This window comes from Oncorhynchus mykiss, chromosome 3 (assembly GCF_013265735.2).
Source record: "Oncorhynchus mykiss isolate Arlee chromosome 3, USDA_OmykA_1.1, whole genome shotgun sequence".
Taxonomy (NCBI): domain Eukaryota; kingdom Metazoa; phylum Chordata; class Actinopteri; order Salmoniformes; family Salmonidae; genus Oncorhynchus; species Oncorhynchus mykiss.
In genome coordinates this window covers 32,149,456-32,170,784 of record NC_048567.1, presented here as the reverse complement: position 1 = coordinate 32,170,784, position 21,329 = coordinate 32,149,456, and the positions used below count along the sequence as shown (strand labels likewise).

The 21,329-nt window shown below is 45.2% G+C and overlaps 1 protein-coding gene across 2 annotated transcripts in view; it reads right to left on the bottom strand.

Moving 5' to 3' along the window:
• The window catches only part of LOC110518416 (nuclear factor of activated T-cells, cytoplasmic 1), a 79,099-nt gene extending 58,933 nt beyond the window's left edge, over positions 1-20,166 (bottom strand). The window contains exons 1-4 of one of the 2 annotated variants that reach the window (XM_021596024.2): positions 19,630-20,166; positions 14,862-15,978; positions 11,254-11,410; positions 777-979 (exon numbers count right to left, since the gene is read on the bottom strand). In XM_021596024.2, coding sequence (XP_021451699.2) covers positions 777-979; positions 11,254-11,410; positions 14,862-15,978; positions 19,630-19,762 — 1,610 coding nt within the window. In that variant the 5' untranslated portion in view covers positions 19,763-20,166. Of the gene's footprint in view, positions 1-776; positions 980-11,253; positions 11,411-14,861; positions 15,979-17,615; positions 17,912-19,629 lie in introns of those variants that run through there. The other variant, XM_021596031.2, reaches the window with a different exon arrangement.
• Between the last annotated feature and the right edge of the window lie 1,163 nt (positions 20,167-21,329).

Genomic DNA, 21,329 nt, shown 5'->3' with positions numbered 1-21,329 from the left:
ATTTGAGAAAGAGCAGATTCTGAGGTTTCCAAAACACTTTTGTTAAACAACTCTCAAAATTGAAGAGATGGGCTTCCCGGGTGGCGCAGTGGTCTAGGGCACTGCATCGCAGTGCTAGCTGTGCCACCAGAGACTCTGGGTTCGCACCCAGGCTCTGTCGCAGCTGGCCGTGACCAGGAGGTCTGCGGGGCGACGCACAATTTGCCTAGCGTCGTCCGGGTTAGGGAGGGTTTGGGGTTGGGTTGGGGGGTTGGGTTCCCCAACAGAGAGCCCACAGGGGATTTTATTTGCCCCCACCCAAGTTTTGTGAGCAAAACAAAACAAAGTAAAAAAAATATATATATAATAAAATACCAGAAAATCAGCTCCAAGTGATTTTAATTTTGGAAATCCGTTCCCAAAGTGTTCCCACACACAATAGAAAGACACATGATCGTATAGAAATGTAAGCAAGGTTTGAAATTATTCAGTTTTTGTCAAATATTATATCTGTTTGGGCTACTTGCGGTCAATTTGCAGTCTACATATTATTTGTAATTATGTTCCTGTCCCCTGATCATCCGCTCAAGGTCAAATCTGCCTGCGGCTGAATCTAGTTGATTAAGCCTGGCCTACAGTAACATAAACAAATGAAAATGCTATTGTGTTTTAATGTTACCCAAGACCTTCATAAACACAACCAAATTAGAATGAAATATGAAATGCATTTATGACACTGTTAGAATGTTGAGAGAGAGAGAGAGAGAGAGAGGAGAGTGGAAAAGACAAGGACTCACATGGCTCGCATGTTGTTCTCGGGCAGCAGAGGGATCTCCAGCACCTTGGTGTTGGACTGCAGGGCCTCGTGGCTGGCGGTAGAGACAGTCTTGCCCGTGATGCGGTGGACCTGGTAGAAGGCGTGCGGTCGCAGGAGGCGGTCGTCTGCGGTCCCGATGAACAGCTGCAGGGTAAGGGGCTCGCTCTCCATGTAACCGTAGAGCTGGCGGGAGAACAAAGAGATCCAGGTGAGACCCAACGCCGGGTTTTAAAGCACCTCATAAACAACCCGTCATTTGGGGAAACAGAGATTGAACACCACATCAGGTACCGATAGTTAAGAAGCCCTTTAATGATTGCTTTTAGTGAAGTTTGTTTGGGGGGAGGTTTCAGAAAATAGGCCCTTTGGTCGGATTTGTTTTTCGGTCAGGTTGGAGACCCGTTTCCAGATTCTTGGAGTCTTCTGTTTTTCAAATTTGGGAGCGGTTTGTTAATGTACATCCCTTTAGGGGAAGGTTAAAGAGGGTTTTGATATTTTGGAGGTAGTCTGTCTGGGGTAGAGATCTTCTGGGCAGCCAGACACAAGTGCTGATGGAGAGGTTGGCTTCCCATCACTTCACTGTTCATTAAAACCTCACAGCCGCCATAAAAAAAGTGCCCAAGGAGAGGCTAGCAGTCGACAGTGACTCAATGGAAAGTGACCATTTTGGAGACCAAATAGAAAACCAAGATGATAATTTAAAAGTCAGCCTAAGAGCATGATGCACAATGTTTATGAGGATTTTATCCCCTTGGCAATGGACTGAAGTTAGTAAACATAAATTTGCATGTCAGAAAAGGAGTTGAATTTATAAGGGGTAATCATAAACAGTATTTTGGCAATCTATGTTGAATATTTCTGCTGATGCACAATACATATTAAGTATTTTAAATGCAATCCTTTATAGAATTGCTTTTTAATGTGATCAGCAAAATCTCAAGAACAATAAATCCTAGATGATTAGTCGCTCCACATGTATTCAATAAATGTCTTGTACACACAATATCAAAATACCAATGTCTATGAGAAAATATAAATTCTGGTCAAAAGGGACACACACTCAATTGAAACAAAATGTCATGACTCTTTATCGATTTGTACATATTTCTTAGTCTCGGGGCTCTCAACGAATCATCTGAGCGTGAATCGTCGACCAGCCATCATTATCGTAGAGCACTCAATCGATTCACTTTATATGTGTGTGTTGTATTGACCTGCTCCCTTATCAATAAGTGATTAAAGATTTAGTTTAAGTACAACTCTGACTTGTGTGACAATTTGTCTCTCCTCATTTGATAGTAAAGAAATGAACCACCACATTCTACATTGTTGATTACATTCTTCTGCGTTTGGTCCTAATAAATTATAAACTCAGTTGCCTTGTGGTTATAGAGCACCCTGAGGTTGGAATATGGAAGTTTGATCCCTGGCAGAGTCATACCAAAGACTGTAAAAATCGGACCCAATGCGTCTCCACTTGGCACACAGGAGATTGACTAAGGACAGCGTCCTGTCCAGGGGGCGTACTTGTACATTAAGCTGCCTCACACTACAGAAGCAGGGGATAGGCTCCGGCTCCTATGAGCTCAGGCTACTTACTATTTGGTTGCAAAATACAGAAGAAAATCTCTATCCACATTTACACGGATAGCTTGACTTTCACACAAAGAAAACACCAGGTCACAGTGAAGCAAGGATAGCTTAATTGCAAGTCGCTCACTCCCTTTAAAAACATTCACATACTTGTGCCTAGCATGCTGACAGCATACAATCCCTTGGCCTCTGGGCATTTATGAACCTGCATTATGATTTTCATTAAAGCCTATGAAGCTCAGGAGCGGAACCAGAGAAGGTGTCACACAGAGATGAAAGAGGCCCCGGTATCGGAACCACCACTTCAAACAGTTATACACTTCCCCTCTTCCTCTCACGGACCACCTTAAGCTGCTACAGATTCCCCAATAAAAGCAAGTACAGCAAAAAACAGGGATGTAAATCGAGCTAAGACGGCTACTACTTAGTACTACTCAGTAAACTCAGTAGACTATTATTGCTGAGTGTGATCTCCAATAGCCCCAACAGCCAAACAATAGCTAGGTGAGAAGGCGATGCCTGTCAGTTCATTGAACATTTAGTCAACCTTAGAAAAACTAGAGTCATCTAAAACAACCAGGGCAACCATCTAGAACAACAAAAAACACCTAGAACAACCATAAAACAACCAGGACAAGCATCTGGAACAGTGCTCTGCAACCCTGTTCCTGGAGATACCATCCTGTTGGTTTTTCGCTCCAACCCTATTCTAGTGCACCTGGTTCTAATGATTAGCTGGTTGATGAGCTAAATCGAGTTAGTTTACAACTGGGGTTGGAGCGAAAACCTACAGGATGGTATCTCTCCAGGAACAGGGTTGGAGAGCCCATCTACAACAACACTGTCTGCAGAAAGAAGCATGGGGGATGGTTGAAACCCATTCGGAGAGGGGGAAAATACTTCAACCTCGGGAGAAAATGGCAACTGTGCACATTCCTCAATGTGGTGAATGTTACCAAATATTTGGGAGAAGAATCCTGACCCAGGCCCATTTGCTAACCCAATGGACCACTTCCGGTACAACCAAATCTTTAGACCTCCCAGCTCCCAGGCAATGTTTGTTCAAGTGTGTGTGTGTGTGTGTGTGTGTGTGTGTGTGTGTGTGTGTGTGTGTGTGTGTGCGTGCGTGCGTGCATATGTGCATTTAATGTAGACTTGGAAAAATCTCCAAACCTAGAGACCCTCCAAAAATTGGGGATCCGTTCTGAACAGTCGACAGGCAAACCTCGCACTGGGTAATGGATGGCCAGACCTCCATGGCTTCACACAGCTAGGTCCTTGACCACATCAGAGACCGTCACAAGAAATCACTTACACTCGACAGGTCCTAACCAAACAACGTCCATCTGAAAAAAATCCCACAAATTGCTCAATTATCTCCCCAGTACAAGAGTATCGTTTCAAAATCCCGTCTTAAAGTTCAGTCTTATGGAAGTTCAGCGCGGCTGTGTCCGAGTGAAAACAGCGAGTCAAATGGAATAAGCGACCCAGTGTTTATTTAACGAATTGAGTCATAGAACAAAACACAGACCACATGTAACCTTATGACATCATCTGATTAATGGATTTATAATTGCCTTTGCAGGGGGGTCAGGGATTGGGAAGTAAGTGAAGGTAGAGAAATACGTCATTGGAATCTTGTAATCAGTATTTTGTCTGAATTGTTGGCCATGTTGACACTCAGTAACAACCCACTCTGCCAAACACAAAGGGGAATTACCAACCGAAGACACAATCAGCACGCATCTATGGAGGCAGTGAAGAAAGACTGAGTTCATTTTGCTCAAACTGATGATAAACTTGCCAGGTGACTGTGAAAACAAGTGAGGTGAGGGGGATCTACAAACTGAAGGCATAATTGGCTGGTGCGACATATCGAGTTATGCTCACGCCTGCCCATGCAGTAGCTCTCTGTTGGTGATTCTCAACACAGTACAGTACAGTACTAGACATATGCTATCCAAGGGTCTAAATAATGGACAAAACAGCAGCAATCATTACAAAATGATCAGGTTTTCTACTTCTCGACTTGATATCATCCCCTGATTCAGACATCAAGGGAACTAGTTAAGCAGGCTATAGCCTCCTTTTCTCCTTCACTTTCCCCTTTTTTCTTCTTCACAGCTCCACAGTGTCTCCAGCATCTGTCCTGACCTGTGTGCTAGCCACACATGCTAGTCATCAGTGAGTTACGCTGGGGTCAGGAGCTTCTTGAAGTCTATGTGTCTCCAGAGAGCACTTCATCCATGCGGTGACCTCACCAGCAGACGCCTCTCTCGGCTCGCCTTTTTATATTTGACTTACAGTGTCACCAGTGGTAATTACGCTTAGCCGCCACATGCTACCAGTTACTTACACATAGACAAGTCGACCGAGAAGGAAGGAAAAGGTTGTACCATCATGCTACGACGGAACCGATGGAACCGGGCACGAGGTACCAGTTTGAAAAGGCAAAACGGTCTGTTAAAAATGGCATAATTTCTTTATGATTTAAGAAAAGGCAGGCTGCCACTCTGCGAAGCCTGTGTCCTCCGTCCCTTTTGTGCTTTGCTCCTCGGTAGACTATGTTATTGAATTTCTTGGTGACCTCCAACCATTACCTTAGACTCAGCCCTCACGTGTCTGTGTATGGATAAACCACAAGAGGTGAAGTGTGTATGTGTGTTGGGGGGGTATTCTTTCTCCCTTCACTTTCTCCCTTCACTCTGCAATGCTGCGGTAGCGCACGATGGCCGGTGGGGTCCTACGGTGGGGTAGGGAAGTGATTAATGAGTTCAAGCAACCCTCAGTGATGCTTCCCGACAGCGAAAGGAACGCGGTAGGGTCCCCCCTGGGCGTTCTCCCTCAATTCATTTACCATATGTGCTCCCTCAACCCTCCTCTCCCCTATCCCCTATCTACCTCTTTCCCTCTCTGCTCCTGTGACCTTCCCTAGTCCACACACACCAACCACAAGCTGAGCGCAAAATGTACTTCTTCATTTTAAATCCTCACAAGGGCAATAAGAAAAGACAAAGTTGAGGAACCGTGGTGAAGTTTAAGCGTGGTTCAACGAGAGAGGCTTTGCACACCTGTGTCTCCTACTTCATATTTGTGTCTCCAGCCATCTATGAGTCTAGACACACAGCCTAATCTTGACCAGATGAGTTTAGCTGAGCTGTGAATGTAGTCAAGCTGGGCTACTATATTTATCTTTGAGATCATCTCAAACCGAATTTGAATCAAAGCGTAATTTGCTGCAGTCACACTACACCAGCTTCTGCCACTGCATGTGCCATATTACATTACACCTCTAACCACCATCTACTGGCAAGTTAGACAGCATCTCCTCTTCCAACACGTGCCATGCAGGATGGACCGAATCTCAAATAAAACCGTTTGTAGATGTCAGCTGAAGCATTAATTGTGTAATTGTACGCAGCTGGGATGTCTGGGTTTTGACGATGTGTAACTGCGAGGGTGTTGAGCTCCGAAACCAGAGCTCACCCCGTCCTTTTCCACCATTCATTTCACATGAACCATTACAGATCCATCACCACGGCTGCTAAAATTCAGCCCTGAGATGGTGGTGCTCCGAAGAGGTTTTTCCTATGGGCTTTCAAACCACGTTCGCTATGTTCTCTTTAATGAGAATCATGTGTCCCTGTCAGTGATAGCTTAACGAACTTTATGTTTTTTATTCTCTTTTTTTTGTAGCTGGTGCTTTATCACCTTGGTTTACGTACTGTTTATATAAAAACTCGACTTCACACTTGTCAGTGCTATGCTCAAGCTCCAGAGGCAGGCCCGGTTGAAATATGACTGAGAAAAGATTTGCACGTGTTTGTTTAAGAAAGTGACTTGCTGGTGAATAGCAGCACAGTCTGGGCTGTGGGGTGAGTGTGAATATGGGCCTGCACTGGAACGCTCTCTTTCCCATCCAACTCTTTCTAGCTCCCAGAGATTTCATCACCGCCTGGAGAAATGTCATGACTCGTAGTCCACGTGACGCATGCAGCGGCGGGGAGAGAAGACAGGAAGCTGGGGAGAAGGGAGAGGAGGGAGCAGCTTAGGTTTTCCCCATTATCACGCTCCCTCTCTCAAGTGCTGACAGTCACACGGCGAGACTTCGCCGTACCCAATTCAAACACTCATCCCAAGCTCTCTTTCCCTCCATACCGTCTTTATCATCATCTTTCTCCAGTGCCTCACAGTCATACAGTATTCGTATATCAACATGTGACTTTTTAATGTATCGGGTTTCCCAAAGTTCCAAATGGCACTTCTTTATACAAGCGACAAAGCGGCTATATTCCCCAACGTTTTTATTGAAGTGTATGCCCCCAACGTTATGTAATCAAGGGCAACGTTTCAAGTCCTGGCCTAGACCAGCAAAGTCCAAGTTCCAAATAAAATAACAACTTGTTACCAAAATGTGTAGGCATTACGTTTTAGCCAAGGTACAGGGTATTACATTTGGGCAGAGTGATGTGTAAATGATTTCAGTCTAACCCTGATATAAAGGCTGGTAACCAGTGTTTTGCCTCATAAATCTGGCGGCTTCTGGTCCTCACCTCAAACCAGTGAAAATGCAGGCATTTAGTCCAATTCTTTCCAGTTGCTGTTCAATGGTAATTAGTGGTTGCCCAATATACCAAGGCTGTGAGTAAGGGAAGCCCCTCGGAGACAGAAACACAGTTTCATGGGAACCCTAACTGTTCCTCGGGACAGCCACGACTGCCCCTTGTAGAGCAGTACACGGTCGTGTTCAGTAGGGACAAAATGAAAATACAAAAATGCTCTCGAAATGAAATGAAACAGGGAGGTACAATCAGAACTTTTACAATAAGAAATGCTAATGTTCCTTTCTGTTTGCGAAACGTTTCACTACGGTGTTCGTCGATGAACACAACCCAGGAGTCTGCACGGAAGAACCAAAGGCGTCTTTCATGTTTTCAACAAGAAGTGGCACCGGATTTAAAACACAATAAATGACCGCCTTTACAGCGAACGTACATTTACTGTAGCTGTTGCTGAAGACGTTACACAGCCAGCATAGATGTCAAGGGGAAACGTCACATGTTCTACCAGCAGCACATCTATACGCTAAGGCCCTTCATGTCATCCTAAAGGAAAAAGACAAAGGTTGCTGTACTGTACTGTAACACACAGTTCTACCAGATGGTTACGCCAAGCACACATTCATGCGGATGAGAGACACATTCTGTCTACCATGCCTTCATTTTCCAAACGGAGAGTTAACGAGAGAGCCTGTCGTAGTAAGGCAGGCCCTGCAGGCCCAGTTATTATAATTACAGTATATACTCTATCCATATGTCGTACACTGTGGGATGGGACTAATACTCTACAGGTGTTGTCTAACACTGCGAGCCCTGTGAGTGTTCCTATGTGTTTCCTATGGTTTCCTGTCTCAATGTAAACCTGAATGAAATTTCCCGAGAGGTTCACATCCCAGGTTGCTACCCCTCAATGCAAATATAATTCCATGTAATTCCACTTTGGCAATCATTCAATTCCATCATAATATTGGTATCTTTGGAAAAACTCATCCATCATGACGTGGTGGCCTTCGGGGTGTAAAGGGAGGTAGAGGATTTTTCCTGAGCATGCCTTTGTAAACCGTGTTGTAGACGTTGGACATAACTGTGGTGAGAGGAGGGGGAGCCTGGTGAATCATCAGGGGGAGACCGGGGAGGGTAGTTGGGGTAGAGCAGAGGACCCTCCATCCCGTTAATGGGCGCTGTGGTCTGCAGCCAGTAAGTAAAGTGGAAAAGTGGCCGCGGGGGTCAGGACGTGGTACATCATCACGAGAAGGGGCTGAGAGGGGCTGAGAGGCCTGCACTGTAGGTCTGCAAACAAATGATGGAATGTTGGATCGAGGAGCCAGAAAGGAAACTGGTGGGGGTGAGGGGTTACGGACAGCAGAGTGCAGACAGTGTACCGCATAATCTGGAGGTTTCCATCAGTGTGGGGCTGTGGCAACAGGCTGCAGCTCGGGGCCTCCCCAGATTTACGTCTTCATCTTGCAAGAGGGGCCGGTGGAGAGCGGTAATGGTGGAGGAGACGGAGCTAGGAGCTGAGCATGATGTCACCGTTAGAAAGGGAAGCTTATTAAACAAAGGGGAGCCTGTGTGTTTGGCAGCCGGGATAAGAAAAACACCTCTGTTCATTATGTAGGAGCTACAGGAGGACTTCCGTGCTAGAAAATTGAGTGGTCATGAAGACAGAAACAGTGGCAGTGTAAAGATAGCAAACATTGTTTTGAGTAACATTGTTTTTCAGTCAGGTGTTTGTCAGTCAGTGTTCTTGGGGTCATAGCGTGTGTTGCAACGCTTCATTGACTGATAGGTTAGAGACACAGTGTCTCATCGTGTTTTTCACCATGTTATTTTTTAAACTGTTGTGCACAGCGATGGAATATGTCACAATCACTCATAGGTGTTGTGCCTGTCCAGCTCTGAGCCAAAACCCCAGTGCTGGAGTTTGTGCAGGTTTAGCCAGAATTGGGAATGTCGGTGTGGGAGAGAGGTTTGAGGAATGAGCGGCTCATGAGGAGCAACATCGGCAGTGAAGCGGAGGCCCCCTGGGCCAGGATGGTGGTGGGGGAGGAGGCATCGGACGGGCTCTGGGACTAGTCTCACCTCAGCCTACCCCTCCTCCTCTCCCTCCACCGAACCTCAGGGCCACCCGGGCCCTAATCAGCAGGAAGCAGAGTCTCTCTGGGGGTAACACAGCCGAGACCCAGCTGCCTGCCTGCGTGGTGACTCCCTGTGCCCTCCCTCTCTCCCTCTTTCCTCTGCGCCGCTCCCTCCCTCTGCCCTCCCTACACCCTTCCACCGCCTCACTCTCTCTGTCTGCCCTCATAACATCTCTCTCTCTCCCTCCATCTCCCTCTCTCTGTCTGCCCTCATAACATCTCTCTCTCCCTCCATCTCCCTCTCTCCCTGTCCTCGCACATCACTAAACACTCACCCATTTTCCATGATTGCACCACCCACCGATCGCCTGCCACTCATTGCTCATAACAGCAGGGCACCCCAGGGACTACAACATGCCCTATCACCCCTATCCAGCCTCCCTGGGGACTGCACAGGATGAGTGAAGAAAGAGAGAGCGAGAGAGAGAGAGAGAGAGAGAGAGAGAGAGAGAGAGAGAGAGAAAGCGAGAGAGAGAGAGAGAGAGAGAGAGAGAGAGAGAGAGAGAGAGAGAGAGAGAAAGAAAGAAGAGGAGGAGAAAGAGATATTTGCCTCCACATCCTACACATAGGGGAGAGATATGATGAAATCCTGTCTTCATTTTGCAAACGCTGTGTGTGTTTGCGTGTGTATCAAGTATTTACCTGACCTTCAGCATTAATCGTTCTCTGCCAACAAACTTCCAGTCAGAAGCTTGATTCTTATTTTCCCAGAGATTCTAATTCACTCCAAATATAATATTTGAGGTGTTGAATCATTGTTCCATAAAAGTAAAACATGTGAACAATGTGAGTGGGTGAGAATATGCGCGTCACTAGAGCAGCTGTCATTCTGTTTATCGGAACCATCGCAATATTACCACCATAGACTGGCACACAGTTGCTAATACCTTATTCAGTACTCTATACGGAATAAAAATTGACACAAGTGATATTGGCTCTTTCAATTAATCTTTCCTCGATTCCTCACATCCTCTCTCCTTCCCTGCTTCACAAAAAGGCATTGGAGTAGAACATCTGAGGGGAGGGATCTTGGACCTTCTCCAATACAGCTGAGAAGGAGGCGAGGAAATAGGCTCTGAGGAATCAAAAACGTGCCTCGAAAAGAAAAAGAAAGGGCCTCGATGCTTGAGGCTCTCAATGGAGTTCATCAGGGTTTATGCAGGCTTGTAAGGTGGAGTTTCTTCTCAATTCACTTCACTCAAGTATCTGTGAAGTGAGAGAGTAACTGTCCTCGTCATTACCATCACCTACCTGGGAAAATTGTCCCACACGTACACACACAGGATGCTAATTCCCTAATCCTGATTCCCTCCATAGACCCCCTTAAAGACTGACATACAGCCTGAGTCACAAACTAAATCAAGTTCAGTTTCACCTGCTATAACACTGAACGTTGGTCAAAGTCTCTCAGTGCAACATGGGATGGCAGGGGAGTAAAATGTCAACGGTGCACTTTTTTATGTCGTTGTACACAAAGGGTTTTAATGAATGGGTGTAATTACTTTCATTTTGCGCGAGAAACTGAAGCTTGAGTGGCTATGTCTATAACACCTTGTTGGGCGCGACAGCTGTTGTCAGAAGTGAAACTCAGCAGGTTACGTTGTGCTGAAAAGATCTATTTGAAGAACAAAAAAACGGGCTGCAGTGCTAACAATACATGCTGAGTGTTTTGGAGAGAAGCAGGAACCATCAAGTCGGAGAGAAGAGAAGAGGGTTTGCTCAGCCCTTCTAAGAGGCAATGTGCTATGCTATACTTGTATTTGCTTTGCATTTATATATAAGCTATGTGCTGTTATATTTATACACAGTGAATATATAATGACACACACACAACCCCCCCCCCCCACCCCCCCCCCCCCCTTCCCCCCATACACACACTACTGTCTTAGTAGCCTAACAGGGTCCCCACCTTGAGTAAACCAACATGTCCAAACAGTGTGACGGCCTTAGAGAGAAAGGAGCTCTGTGTTGGGCCGCTGTGGTGAGAGTGACGTGAGCTCTAGAAGCCTTGCCAAGCACAATACTGAGAGGTGATGGTCCTGCTCCATGCTAATTGTGTCAATATGTGCAACTGCTAGCCACAGTGACCTCTTACTGCAGTACTCCTGGCTTCAAGGGACATTCATAATAGAGAACACACACACACACACGTTATTGAGATAGGTACCTGTACAACCGGATGACCTCCAGACGGAGCTTTGACTGCCCCGCGGCTGCCCTCTGTCTCGTAGTGGGCACGGTGGTGGGACTTGGGCTGCATCTCGATCTGCAGACTGTACGGGCCAGAGCAAGACGGCAGCTGCCAATCCAGGGCAGGCAGGGAGCTATGATGAAGAGAGACCGTGCTTGGTACTTTGTGGAACATATAGATATAATATAATATATAATCATAAAAATAAGAATCTACAGAATAGCTTGGTCCCAACTGCATAACTCTTCTATAGCCATCATGCAATACATGGACGTAAATGCTTGGCACGACAATGAACAAAACCAGAAAGGAGTTGGATACAATAAACGGACAGGACCACCAGGCGACCTACAAACACGCACCCACAAAGACGGATCCGTTTCACTTTAATCCAGATCTCTGTTTCCTTTGTTTAATAACGTCCTGATCCTTTCCATTTCATCATTGGCTCTGATCTAATCAATTGAAGTCATAGCCTGACGTATGTAGTTCCTAAACCCTGGGCAATAATGGCTCTTTTGATGAAAACTAAATTAAACTAAATGAAAGAAGCATGTGGTCTGGATAGTCTGCTGTGTTTAAAAAAAATCTTGCTGTAACAGGTGTCGACAAGTGGACTCTTAGAAAAAAGAGTTCCAAAAGGGTTCTTCAGCTATCCCCATTGGAGAACCCTTTTTGGTTCCAGGTAAAACCGTTTTTGGTTCCAGGTAGAACCATTTTGGGTTCCATGTAGAACCCTCTCTGGAAAGAGTTCTACCTGGAACCAATAAAGGGCTCCCCTATGGGGACAGCCAAAGACCCCTTTTAGGTTTTAGATAACAATTTTTTTCCTAAGTGTGTGGAGGGGGCATAGCCAGCACAATTATACAACATGCCTATAGGCTTAACGTAGTGCATTGGTGGAATCAATAATACAAGTAGAGCTACAGTGGAAGTCGGAAGTTTACATACACCTTAGCCAAATACATTTAAACTCCGTTTTTCACAATTCTTGACATTTAATCAGAGTAAAAATTCCTTGTCTTAGGTCAGTTAGGATCACCACTTTATTTTAAGAATGTGAAATGCCAGAATAATAGCAGAGATAATTCTTTATTTCAGCTTTTATTTTGTTCATCACATTCCCAGTGTGTCAGAAGTTTACATACACTCAATTAGTATTTGATAGCATTGCCTTTAAATTGTTTAACTTGGGTTTCGGGTAGCCTTCCACAAGCTTCCTCCTGACAGAGCTGGTGTAACTGAGTCAGGTTTCTAAGCCTCCTTACTCGCACACACTTTTCAGTTCTGCCCACAAATTTTCTATAGGATTGAGGTCAGGGCTTTGTGATGGCCACTCCAATACCTGGACTTTGTTGTCCTTAAGCCATTTTGCCACAACTTTTGAAGGATGCTTGGGGACATTGTCCATTTGGAAGACCCATTTGCGAGCAAGCTTTAACTTCTTGACTGATGTCTTGAGATGTTAATATATCCACATAATTTTCCTTCCTCATGAGGCCATCTTTTTTGTGAAGTGCACTAGTCACTACTGCAGCTAAGCAACCCCACAACATGATACTGCCACCCCCGTGCTTCACGGTTGAGATGGTGTTGTTCAGCTTGCAAGCCTCCACCTTTTTCCTCCAAACATAACTTTGGTCATTATGGCCAAACAGTTCTAGTTTTGTTTCATCAGACCAGAGGGCATTTCTCCAAAAAGTACGATCTTTGTCCCCATGTGCAGTTGCAAACCGTCTGGCTTTTTTATGGCGGTTTTGGAGCAGTGGCTTCTTCCTTGCTGAGCGGAATTTCAGGTTATGTCGATATAGGACTTGTTTTACTGTGGATATAGATACTTTTGTACCTGGTTCCTCCAGCATCTTCACAAAGTTCTTTGCTGTTGTTCTGGGATTGATTTGCACTTTTCGCACCAAAGTACATTCATCTCTAGGAGACAGAACGAGTCTCCTTCCTGAGCGTTATGACGGCTGCGTGGTCCTATGGTGTTTATACTTGCGTACTATTGTTTTTACAAATTAACGTGGTACCTTCACGCATTTGGCAATTGCTCCCAAGGATGAACCAGTCTTGTGGAGGTCTACAATTTTTTTTATCTGAGGTCTTGGCTGATTTCTTCAGATTTTCCCATGATGTCAAGCAATGAGGCACTGAGTTTGAAGGTAGGCCTTGAAATACATCCACAGGTACACCTCCAATTGACTCAAATGATGAACATTTGCCTATCAGAAGCATCTAAAGTCATGACATCATTTTCTGGAATTTTCCAAGCTGTTTAAAGGCACAGTCAACTTAATGTATGTAAACTTCTGACCCACTGGAAAGATGTCCTAACCGACTTGCCAAAAGTATTGTTTGTTATTAACAAGAAATTTGTGGAGTGGTTGAAAAAACTAGTTTTAAATACTCCAACCTAAGTGTATGTAAACTTCAGAGTTCATCAAAAATCATTGAATCCCACATAGACCTTTATTTTTAAATAAACAACTAACCAAGTAACCAGACAACTGTCTGACACACCCGAAAGACCATTGGTATCTCAGAAAGTGTCACACCTGGCCACTCATAATATCATTGTTCAGATGTCGCGAGGGAATTAGCCTATCTTCCCATGTGAAGACTGCAGAGATATTGAACCAAAACAAACATTTGCGAGACAATATTTCACTGCGCCGGATGCCTGTGAACCACAAAACCCCTGACAAAGGCTGGCCATGAAAAGCAATCTCTGGCATCCTCTTGGAACTTTCAGTGTGTTTGTTGACCCAAAACTAACTGATTTCCCCCCTCTCAGGCTTTATCTGGGCTGGCTGAACATTACATCATGTTTAGTGGCCAAAGAGGAGGGGAGGCACATGTCTAGCACGGGGAAGCCGGTTGTGTGATTACCCCACCAACTGTTTCCTTGAGCAGGCTTGTCACCATCACTTCCTGTCTCTGCATTATCTTAATCAAACATTTGATTTCCAACAGGAAAGTGTGCCAAGGCAGGAAAGAGAAAACTGAGAAAGGGTCGCCGTGAACTGAAAAGGTTGCCTTGTTAAGAAGGGAGTCTGTGTGTTTATGTCTATCTGTGTGTATTGTTTGTGTGGGGGTTTCCATGGTAACAGGGCACATGTGCTACACTACTCCTCCCTGCGAAATATGATTTATGAAATGTTTTGTATCTTCAAAGGGAAGCCCTCTTGGAAGCGGTACAGCGACTACTGCCTTTCGCCACGGTCTTTGAAGACAAAAACTATTTGGCACTTGCCATATATAAACAAGTGTAATTTTGGAAAAAGACAAGACCTGGGATGGCAAAATAGCGGTGCAAGTGGAGGAACTGTTTTCTGTGTGGGAAAATAAAGGAGTAGTTGCGTTGGATGTTAGTCCATAAATCTTTTGAAATAAGTCAACACCTCCATGAGCTTCATTGTCTTTTTCAAGGCCTAATAACACTTAACTATGCTGCCTTATGTTCTAAGTGAATTCCCTGCCAACGTCAACATTTGTTTGTTTTAAACTGCTGATAATAAATGATTATACAGTACAATTAATTGACCCAAGACTTCCCAGTCCAGCAGTATTTAATTTCCACCTACCTGAGGTAGGGCTTTGGCTTGGACCAGGAGTAGGGTTGCTGGGGCACGTCTAGGAAGCCCCCACAGTAGTTCTCCTTCTTGAAAGGCAGGCGGGAGATGTAGTCCTCCTGGAGGAGCTCGCTCCCAGGGCCCATCTCCTCTCCTCCCGGCTCCGTCTTCAGGCTCATCGTGGGGCTGTGGTCTAGGTTGGTTTTGCGGGCCTTGACGGGGATTCCCTCGCCCATGTCGACCACTCCGTCGGTGGTGAGGGCGTTGATGGCCGCCACGATGGCAGAGTTGGTGTACTGGTTGGTGTTGGCCAGCCAGCTGTCGTCTGTGACGCTGACCCTGGGCGAGCCGCGCGGGGAAGGTGTGGACGACTGGTTGGGCGAGTAGGTTGGCTGTCTGTAGGTGGTGCTGTTGAAGCTGTATTTCCTCTTCCCCACGCCAACGCCGCCACCTCCTCCACTGCAAGCCGGAGAGTTGGGCCTGGAGCTTCCACAGGGCCCTTGCCCCGCCCAGCCCTCTTCGGCTTGGGCCCCGATCTGGGGGGAGGTGGAAGGTGAGTGGCGGGGGGAGGTCGATGGGGGGCCGAGAGGAGCGTGTGGGCAGGAGAGGAGAGAGGACGAGCCTTTCGGAGAGACGCAAGGAGACTGCCATGGCGAGTTCTGGGGTGAGTTGTCATAGTTGTAAAAGCCGGACTCGTAGGACGACGCATCCGAATTGCAGCTACGTGATGACACGCTGCTGGCCGGGCTGAGGCAACTGGGGTCGCGGTAGCCATCGGCATTTGGCAGCGTCAGGGTCACAATGGAGTTGACCCCCCGCTTGTGGTGGACGATGTGGTCCATGGTGCTGCTCTCCTCCACCTCCTCCTCAGGGTACTGGTGGTAGGCTGTGATCTCAATGCGAGGACTCTCCAGGGCCGGGGCCCCGTTAGGCCTCAGGCCGTGGGACATGTAGTAGCCCTGGGCTGGGTTGTGGTTGTTGTGATCGTGGAGACCGTAGCCTGTCTGGTGGCAGGAGGACACAGAGATAATGGGGCTGGACTGCATCGTGTGGTACTGGGTGGCCAGACAGGGGTTTCCCATGCCCAGTGGCAGGGACAGGCTGACATTTGGAGTGTAGCTATATGCATCTGGAAAATACAAACACAGGAGGGCATTGTAAATATTGGCCACCATATAAACATTTTTTTTTTTACAAAGTTGATGCTTTGTAAAATGCACTTTTTCTCACTTCTAAATCCAAGACATCAACAGTATTTCTCATGGAGTTTTGGTAACAATTTACATTAGGTCACCTATGTATTCATAAAGCCTTTATAAAAGCTATATTACAGGTCCTAAAACATAGCAGGCTAGCAGATACCCATAGACTTCCAGTCATTGTGCTAATGCCAGTTAGCATTAGCTCTCAAAACTACCTCTAACTTCTTTCATACTGGACACAGAGACACACAAATGGTATCCACGAGTCCATCTGACTTTGGGGGAGTAGATAATGGGCTGCATTGCCAAAAATCCCAAATGATCCTTTAAACCCTATGTCTATTGAGCTGATCAACGTCCAATGAAATGTGTGAGATATCAGCAGATTGTTAACAGTCCATCTGGAGCTGTGCAGAGATCCACAGTGTGCTCTCTAGACTACAGGACCTCCTCCAGCAAAGCAGTGACGGATACCTTATTTGATTGATCGCTTTACTCACTGAGTGAATTAGGGCTCGCCCATGTTGAACGCTAACAGCACTCTGCTTTGCTCTGAGCTTGTGATTAAGTCGGAGGGTTTACAGCTGCTGAGGCATCGCACACATACAGAATACACGCTCAGGCACAAATGGTTGGACACACATTCACACAGACATGTATACTGCACACGTAAACACAAATACATACAGTACATACACACATTATCTGCCATACACACACACACAAACACAGAAACAGGGCAACAGCAGCAGCACTTAGTGAGCAAACCTCCCCTTCTGTTACGATTTTACATAAGAAAGATCTTTAAGCCCCTAACATTTACTTGAAAAAGGTACACAATTGTTACAATATAATGCTTTATGTCTGATAAGGGCCATTTTACTATCTCAGATGAAAACCAACCACATGTTGTGCAGTGTACTCAAGTAGGGCAATCCCCTTCCAGCTTGTGTGCTATATTCGTTAACCGCAGCTCTATGCAAACAGCACATCACATGAAATGATGAACCTGTCATGCACCACAGAATACGTGGGTAGACTGTCTAAAATTAGTTCATGACAGACTATTTCCAGAAACAGTGGCAGGTCAAATTCTAATTGTATCTAGCAGGTCATAAAGTTCTTTTTGTTTTTGTTTTGCTCAATGAAGCAATTAACAGTAGTACGAAAGGTTATATGCGCACAAACTAACATTAGAGCACATTAGGGCGGAGAAAGCAAAGGAAGGGCAATAACAAAGCATGCAATTAAAAGGGAAGCAAACACAACTACATTATTCAATTTTCTCATATCTGAAATCATAATAAATGACAAGCCTAAATGCCACTATGTAAATGATTCTGCTAAGCAAAATACAAAACGTGTATTGTCCTATCCTTATTGTTAATTACACACCAAAAACATGAACAAAGCACGTAAATAAGATGAAAATAATCACACCAGGCTCAACTGCATAATGTAAAAACATACAAACAGAGCAAAATAAATCCCCCAAACAGTTTGAGCAACCACAAGTTCAGGAAGACACACCAACCCCCCCATCCAGAGATCCGTCACCACCCACCTCTGTCAGGCCTGTGGCCACACTCTCCCCCTTGGCTGTACTCAAACAAAAAGTTGAAGTCAAACTCTGGTTCTTCACGAAGGGAGCTCATCTTTGCCTCAGCTTAAGGGTGATGAGAACAGCCTCCAACACATCAGCTCTAACGATTGTCTGTCTCTGTCTGTTTTGTCTTCTCCTTTCCTCTTTAGAGATGCTGTTCTGTTCTGGTGCTCGTTCCTGACAGACACTTCAGTAGTGCTGAGGATGCAAATCTCTTTCTCACTCCACCTAATGTGACTTAGAGGAGGGGTGATACACACCAACTGACTACAGGCTGACAGCAATTTGATTTTCCCTCTTCCGTGTGTGTGTGTGTGTGTGTGTGCGCATGTGCGTGTGTGTGGCGCACACTATGCTTCAGCACACTCTCTGTTTCTAACACATGAGCTACATCCACCCACACACGTCGGGACTTTCACTCAATTGTGTTATCTCTGCAGAGCTTGAGCTTTGCATTTCTGGGTTGCATCTGCTGAATGCTGAACTAACAGTGACAGATAGCAAATTGGGGGTGAGAGCCTTATGGAATAACGATATCTCAAATCCAAGAAAAACAATCTGACTGACGCTTTGTTTCGGTGACTCGCTTTCAGGAATCATTTATGACAGTGAGTAATCACATCTGCAAAGTCATGGTGATATTAAATATGGATAGTGCATACACGTTTGCAGTTTAAAGTGACGAACATGGGATGCGATTCTCTCTCGTCACCATATTCCAAAATGTTTTAACTCTGATTTTGTTATTACCATCCATAAATCATTTTTTCCCCCAAAACATGGAACCAAGTCAATCTGCATGTCTCACACAGATGGTGTGGCTCTGCTTGGCCCAGACAGAGTGAACCTCAGGAAGAGCTAGGTGGTCACAGAAGGTCATCTGTAGGCTCAGAAAATCAGGGGCTTTAGTGGATTGCAGTCAGTTATCACGGGCACCTTTTTTTTGAGTGGCTAAGTCACCGCAGAGACAGGGGTTGCGTGCGTGTGTGCATGATGGTACAGGCCACTATACTGGGTCACAGAGAAAGAGGTCTGACTGTGTGTCTGCAACACTGCAGTTGTCAGCAGACTGGTGAAGAAGAGTGGTTCTGCTTATACCCCAGCCAAGCAAGCTACACACAGAAACACACACACACAAAGCGTGCTCGCGAACACAGACAGACAGACAGACAGACAGACACACACACACACACACACACAGACGCACATGTGTCTGCTATTCATTATGAGTCTGACGAGGGACTGAAATGAATAATAACAGCCCCCCCCCCACCAGTCCACGTCTCAAAACCTCAAAGGCAAATTAAATCCCCAAACCACAAAAAAGTCCATGACATCAGCACTGGAATACTTCTGTAACCTAGGTTACTTCATGAATTAAGTGGCAAGGCAAATAGAGCATGGTCAGTGAGTTGGATGGTCCAGGTATGTGTGCACGCATGATGTAGACTCCTCAAGGTTGAAAAGCACAACCATGAAAACATACATAAATAGTTGCAATCAACATGGTCAAATAAATGCATCAACATGTGGGCTGTGAATGACTGATTATTGACAGTAAGGGCATTGTGAAACCTGGAGGAGAAAAAAAAATACAAATGACTGTATCCTACTAAGTACAGCGTTCCTTGCACTCAAATGCCGCCTACACGTTGCTATAAAAGTGTCACTCGCTCACTTCGGGCTCTGGTTATCATATGGATGCCGCTCACCGTGTCAGGTATTGCGCGGCTAGGAGACTTCTGTATTGAAAACACCGACACCTATTGGTAGCTGAAGAATCCTTCCCAAACCGTTGCAACTATTGTGGTGTATAACTTGATAATAATAGGCATGATTTCATTTATAGCGACGGACGATTTGAGAATCGTTAAAGTCAACATGACACAAGCAAGCACTGCAGTCAGAAAATAACTTTTGAACATTGCCACGTCAAATGAACGGACAATATAGGCTACACAGTAAAGCCGGTTACCTTCTTCTGCAGACTTCATCTCGGTAGCGAGAGAGGTGAGAAAGTGCAATCCTCTTTCCTTTCCCAAAGCCGCTGGGAGGACTGGACCAAAGTTGAATTTGGAGCTGAGTCTCAAACAGCTGGTATCCTGCATTCAACTAGCGATTGGTCTACTTTTGTGGTTGTGACGGTTGGCAATAATATCACAGGCAGTAAGTACCATATGAGAAGCGCGGAAAAAAACGAACTATTTTAGACTGTAGAAGTGTGCATTAGTCAAAACAAAAAGAAACGCATCATTTGTCAATAAAGAAAGTAAACTCGAATGCTGATTTTGAGATTCATTCAAACACTTTCATCCATGTGACAGCACTCCAATAGAAACTGAAATGGAAAAGAGAGCAAGGTATTGCGATGGGCTTATCTTCACAGCACTTTCACACACACTCGGGGTTGGTCTGATGGTTAGATGAGTGTTGCTGTCGTTCCGTTGTGCTTTAGCCTAATTAAGATGTCCAGAGACTCCCGGTGGCTGTGACACAGGGCTTGTCAGAAGGGGCTGGCTCCATCCCTTTTAAAGCAGGAAAACACCTCCTGTTCAGCGCGCCGCCCCTCTAGGAATAACGTCACCGCTGCCTACTAGCTCCTTTCTGGAAGACTGACGATGCTTGATCGAGTCCGCCAAGGGATTCCATTTGTTGTAGACGTGGGAGGTGTTTTGGACTATTTATTTTGGGGCTTTCATTGCTCACCTTTCAGGTCAGTTTGGGCAGTTTTGAACGCGGATAACCTAGTTCAGGAGTATTCTACCCGAGGTCCGAGGCCTCTTGGAGGTTCGCTGATGCATTGCAAGGGGTCCGCAAAAATGTATATAAAAACTAAAGAAAGTGGAACAAATATTTTTGATATATTTCAATGTTGTTTTGAATATCGTTAGCAAGAACAGAATAACGACGTTTTTATTACATACCCACAGTAGAAAATAGGATAATATCCTCTAACTTTTTATTTCTCAACAACTAATATTGAGGAAATAGCCTTGGTCGCTGGCTGCTGGTAAGCTTTCTTGACTTGGACATACATTTTTGCCATCACACTAACCTTCTTTTAACCAGCTAAACAGCTGCTCTGAGATAAAATGTGTTTGGAGTGACCTTTCTAGCTAATTGGCTATGTTAGTTTACACGTCCTCTTCCAATTATAATGTGGGGAGGTCAAATTAATGAAAAACATAAAAATAAAAAAAAATCAACTAAACCTATTTATTTTAAAATATTGTGGTGGCCGGGTGCATGCAAGCTGACATTCCTGTGGCTGGCTGCCGGTTTAAGCGGGCAGTGTGTCAAGAAGCAGTGTGGCTTGGCCGGGTTGTGTTTCGGAGGATGCATGGCTCTTGACCGAGTCCGTACGGGAGTTGCAGTGATGGGACAAGACTGTACCTACCAATTGGATATCACGAAAAAGGGGTAAAAAGTTTTTAAAAAACACATTAATAATACACAAAAATTCTAACGAATGATGGGGACCCCGGGGTCGCTGGGCAAGAAAAGGTTGAAGACCCCTGGCCTAGTTCATAAATAACTTGAACATCCATAGCCACAGTTACTAGTGTATGACCTCATTAGAATTGTATTACAACACAAAAGCCAGGTGAGTGCAAATAGTATTGACCTGGGTAAAAAAAGTCCAAATATACTCACTCCACAAATACCAAAATTAGA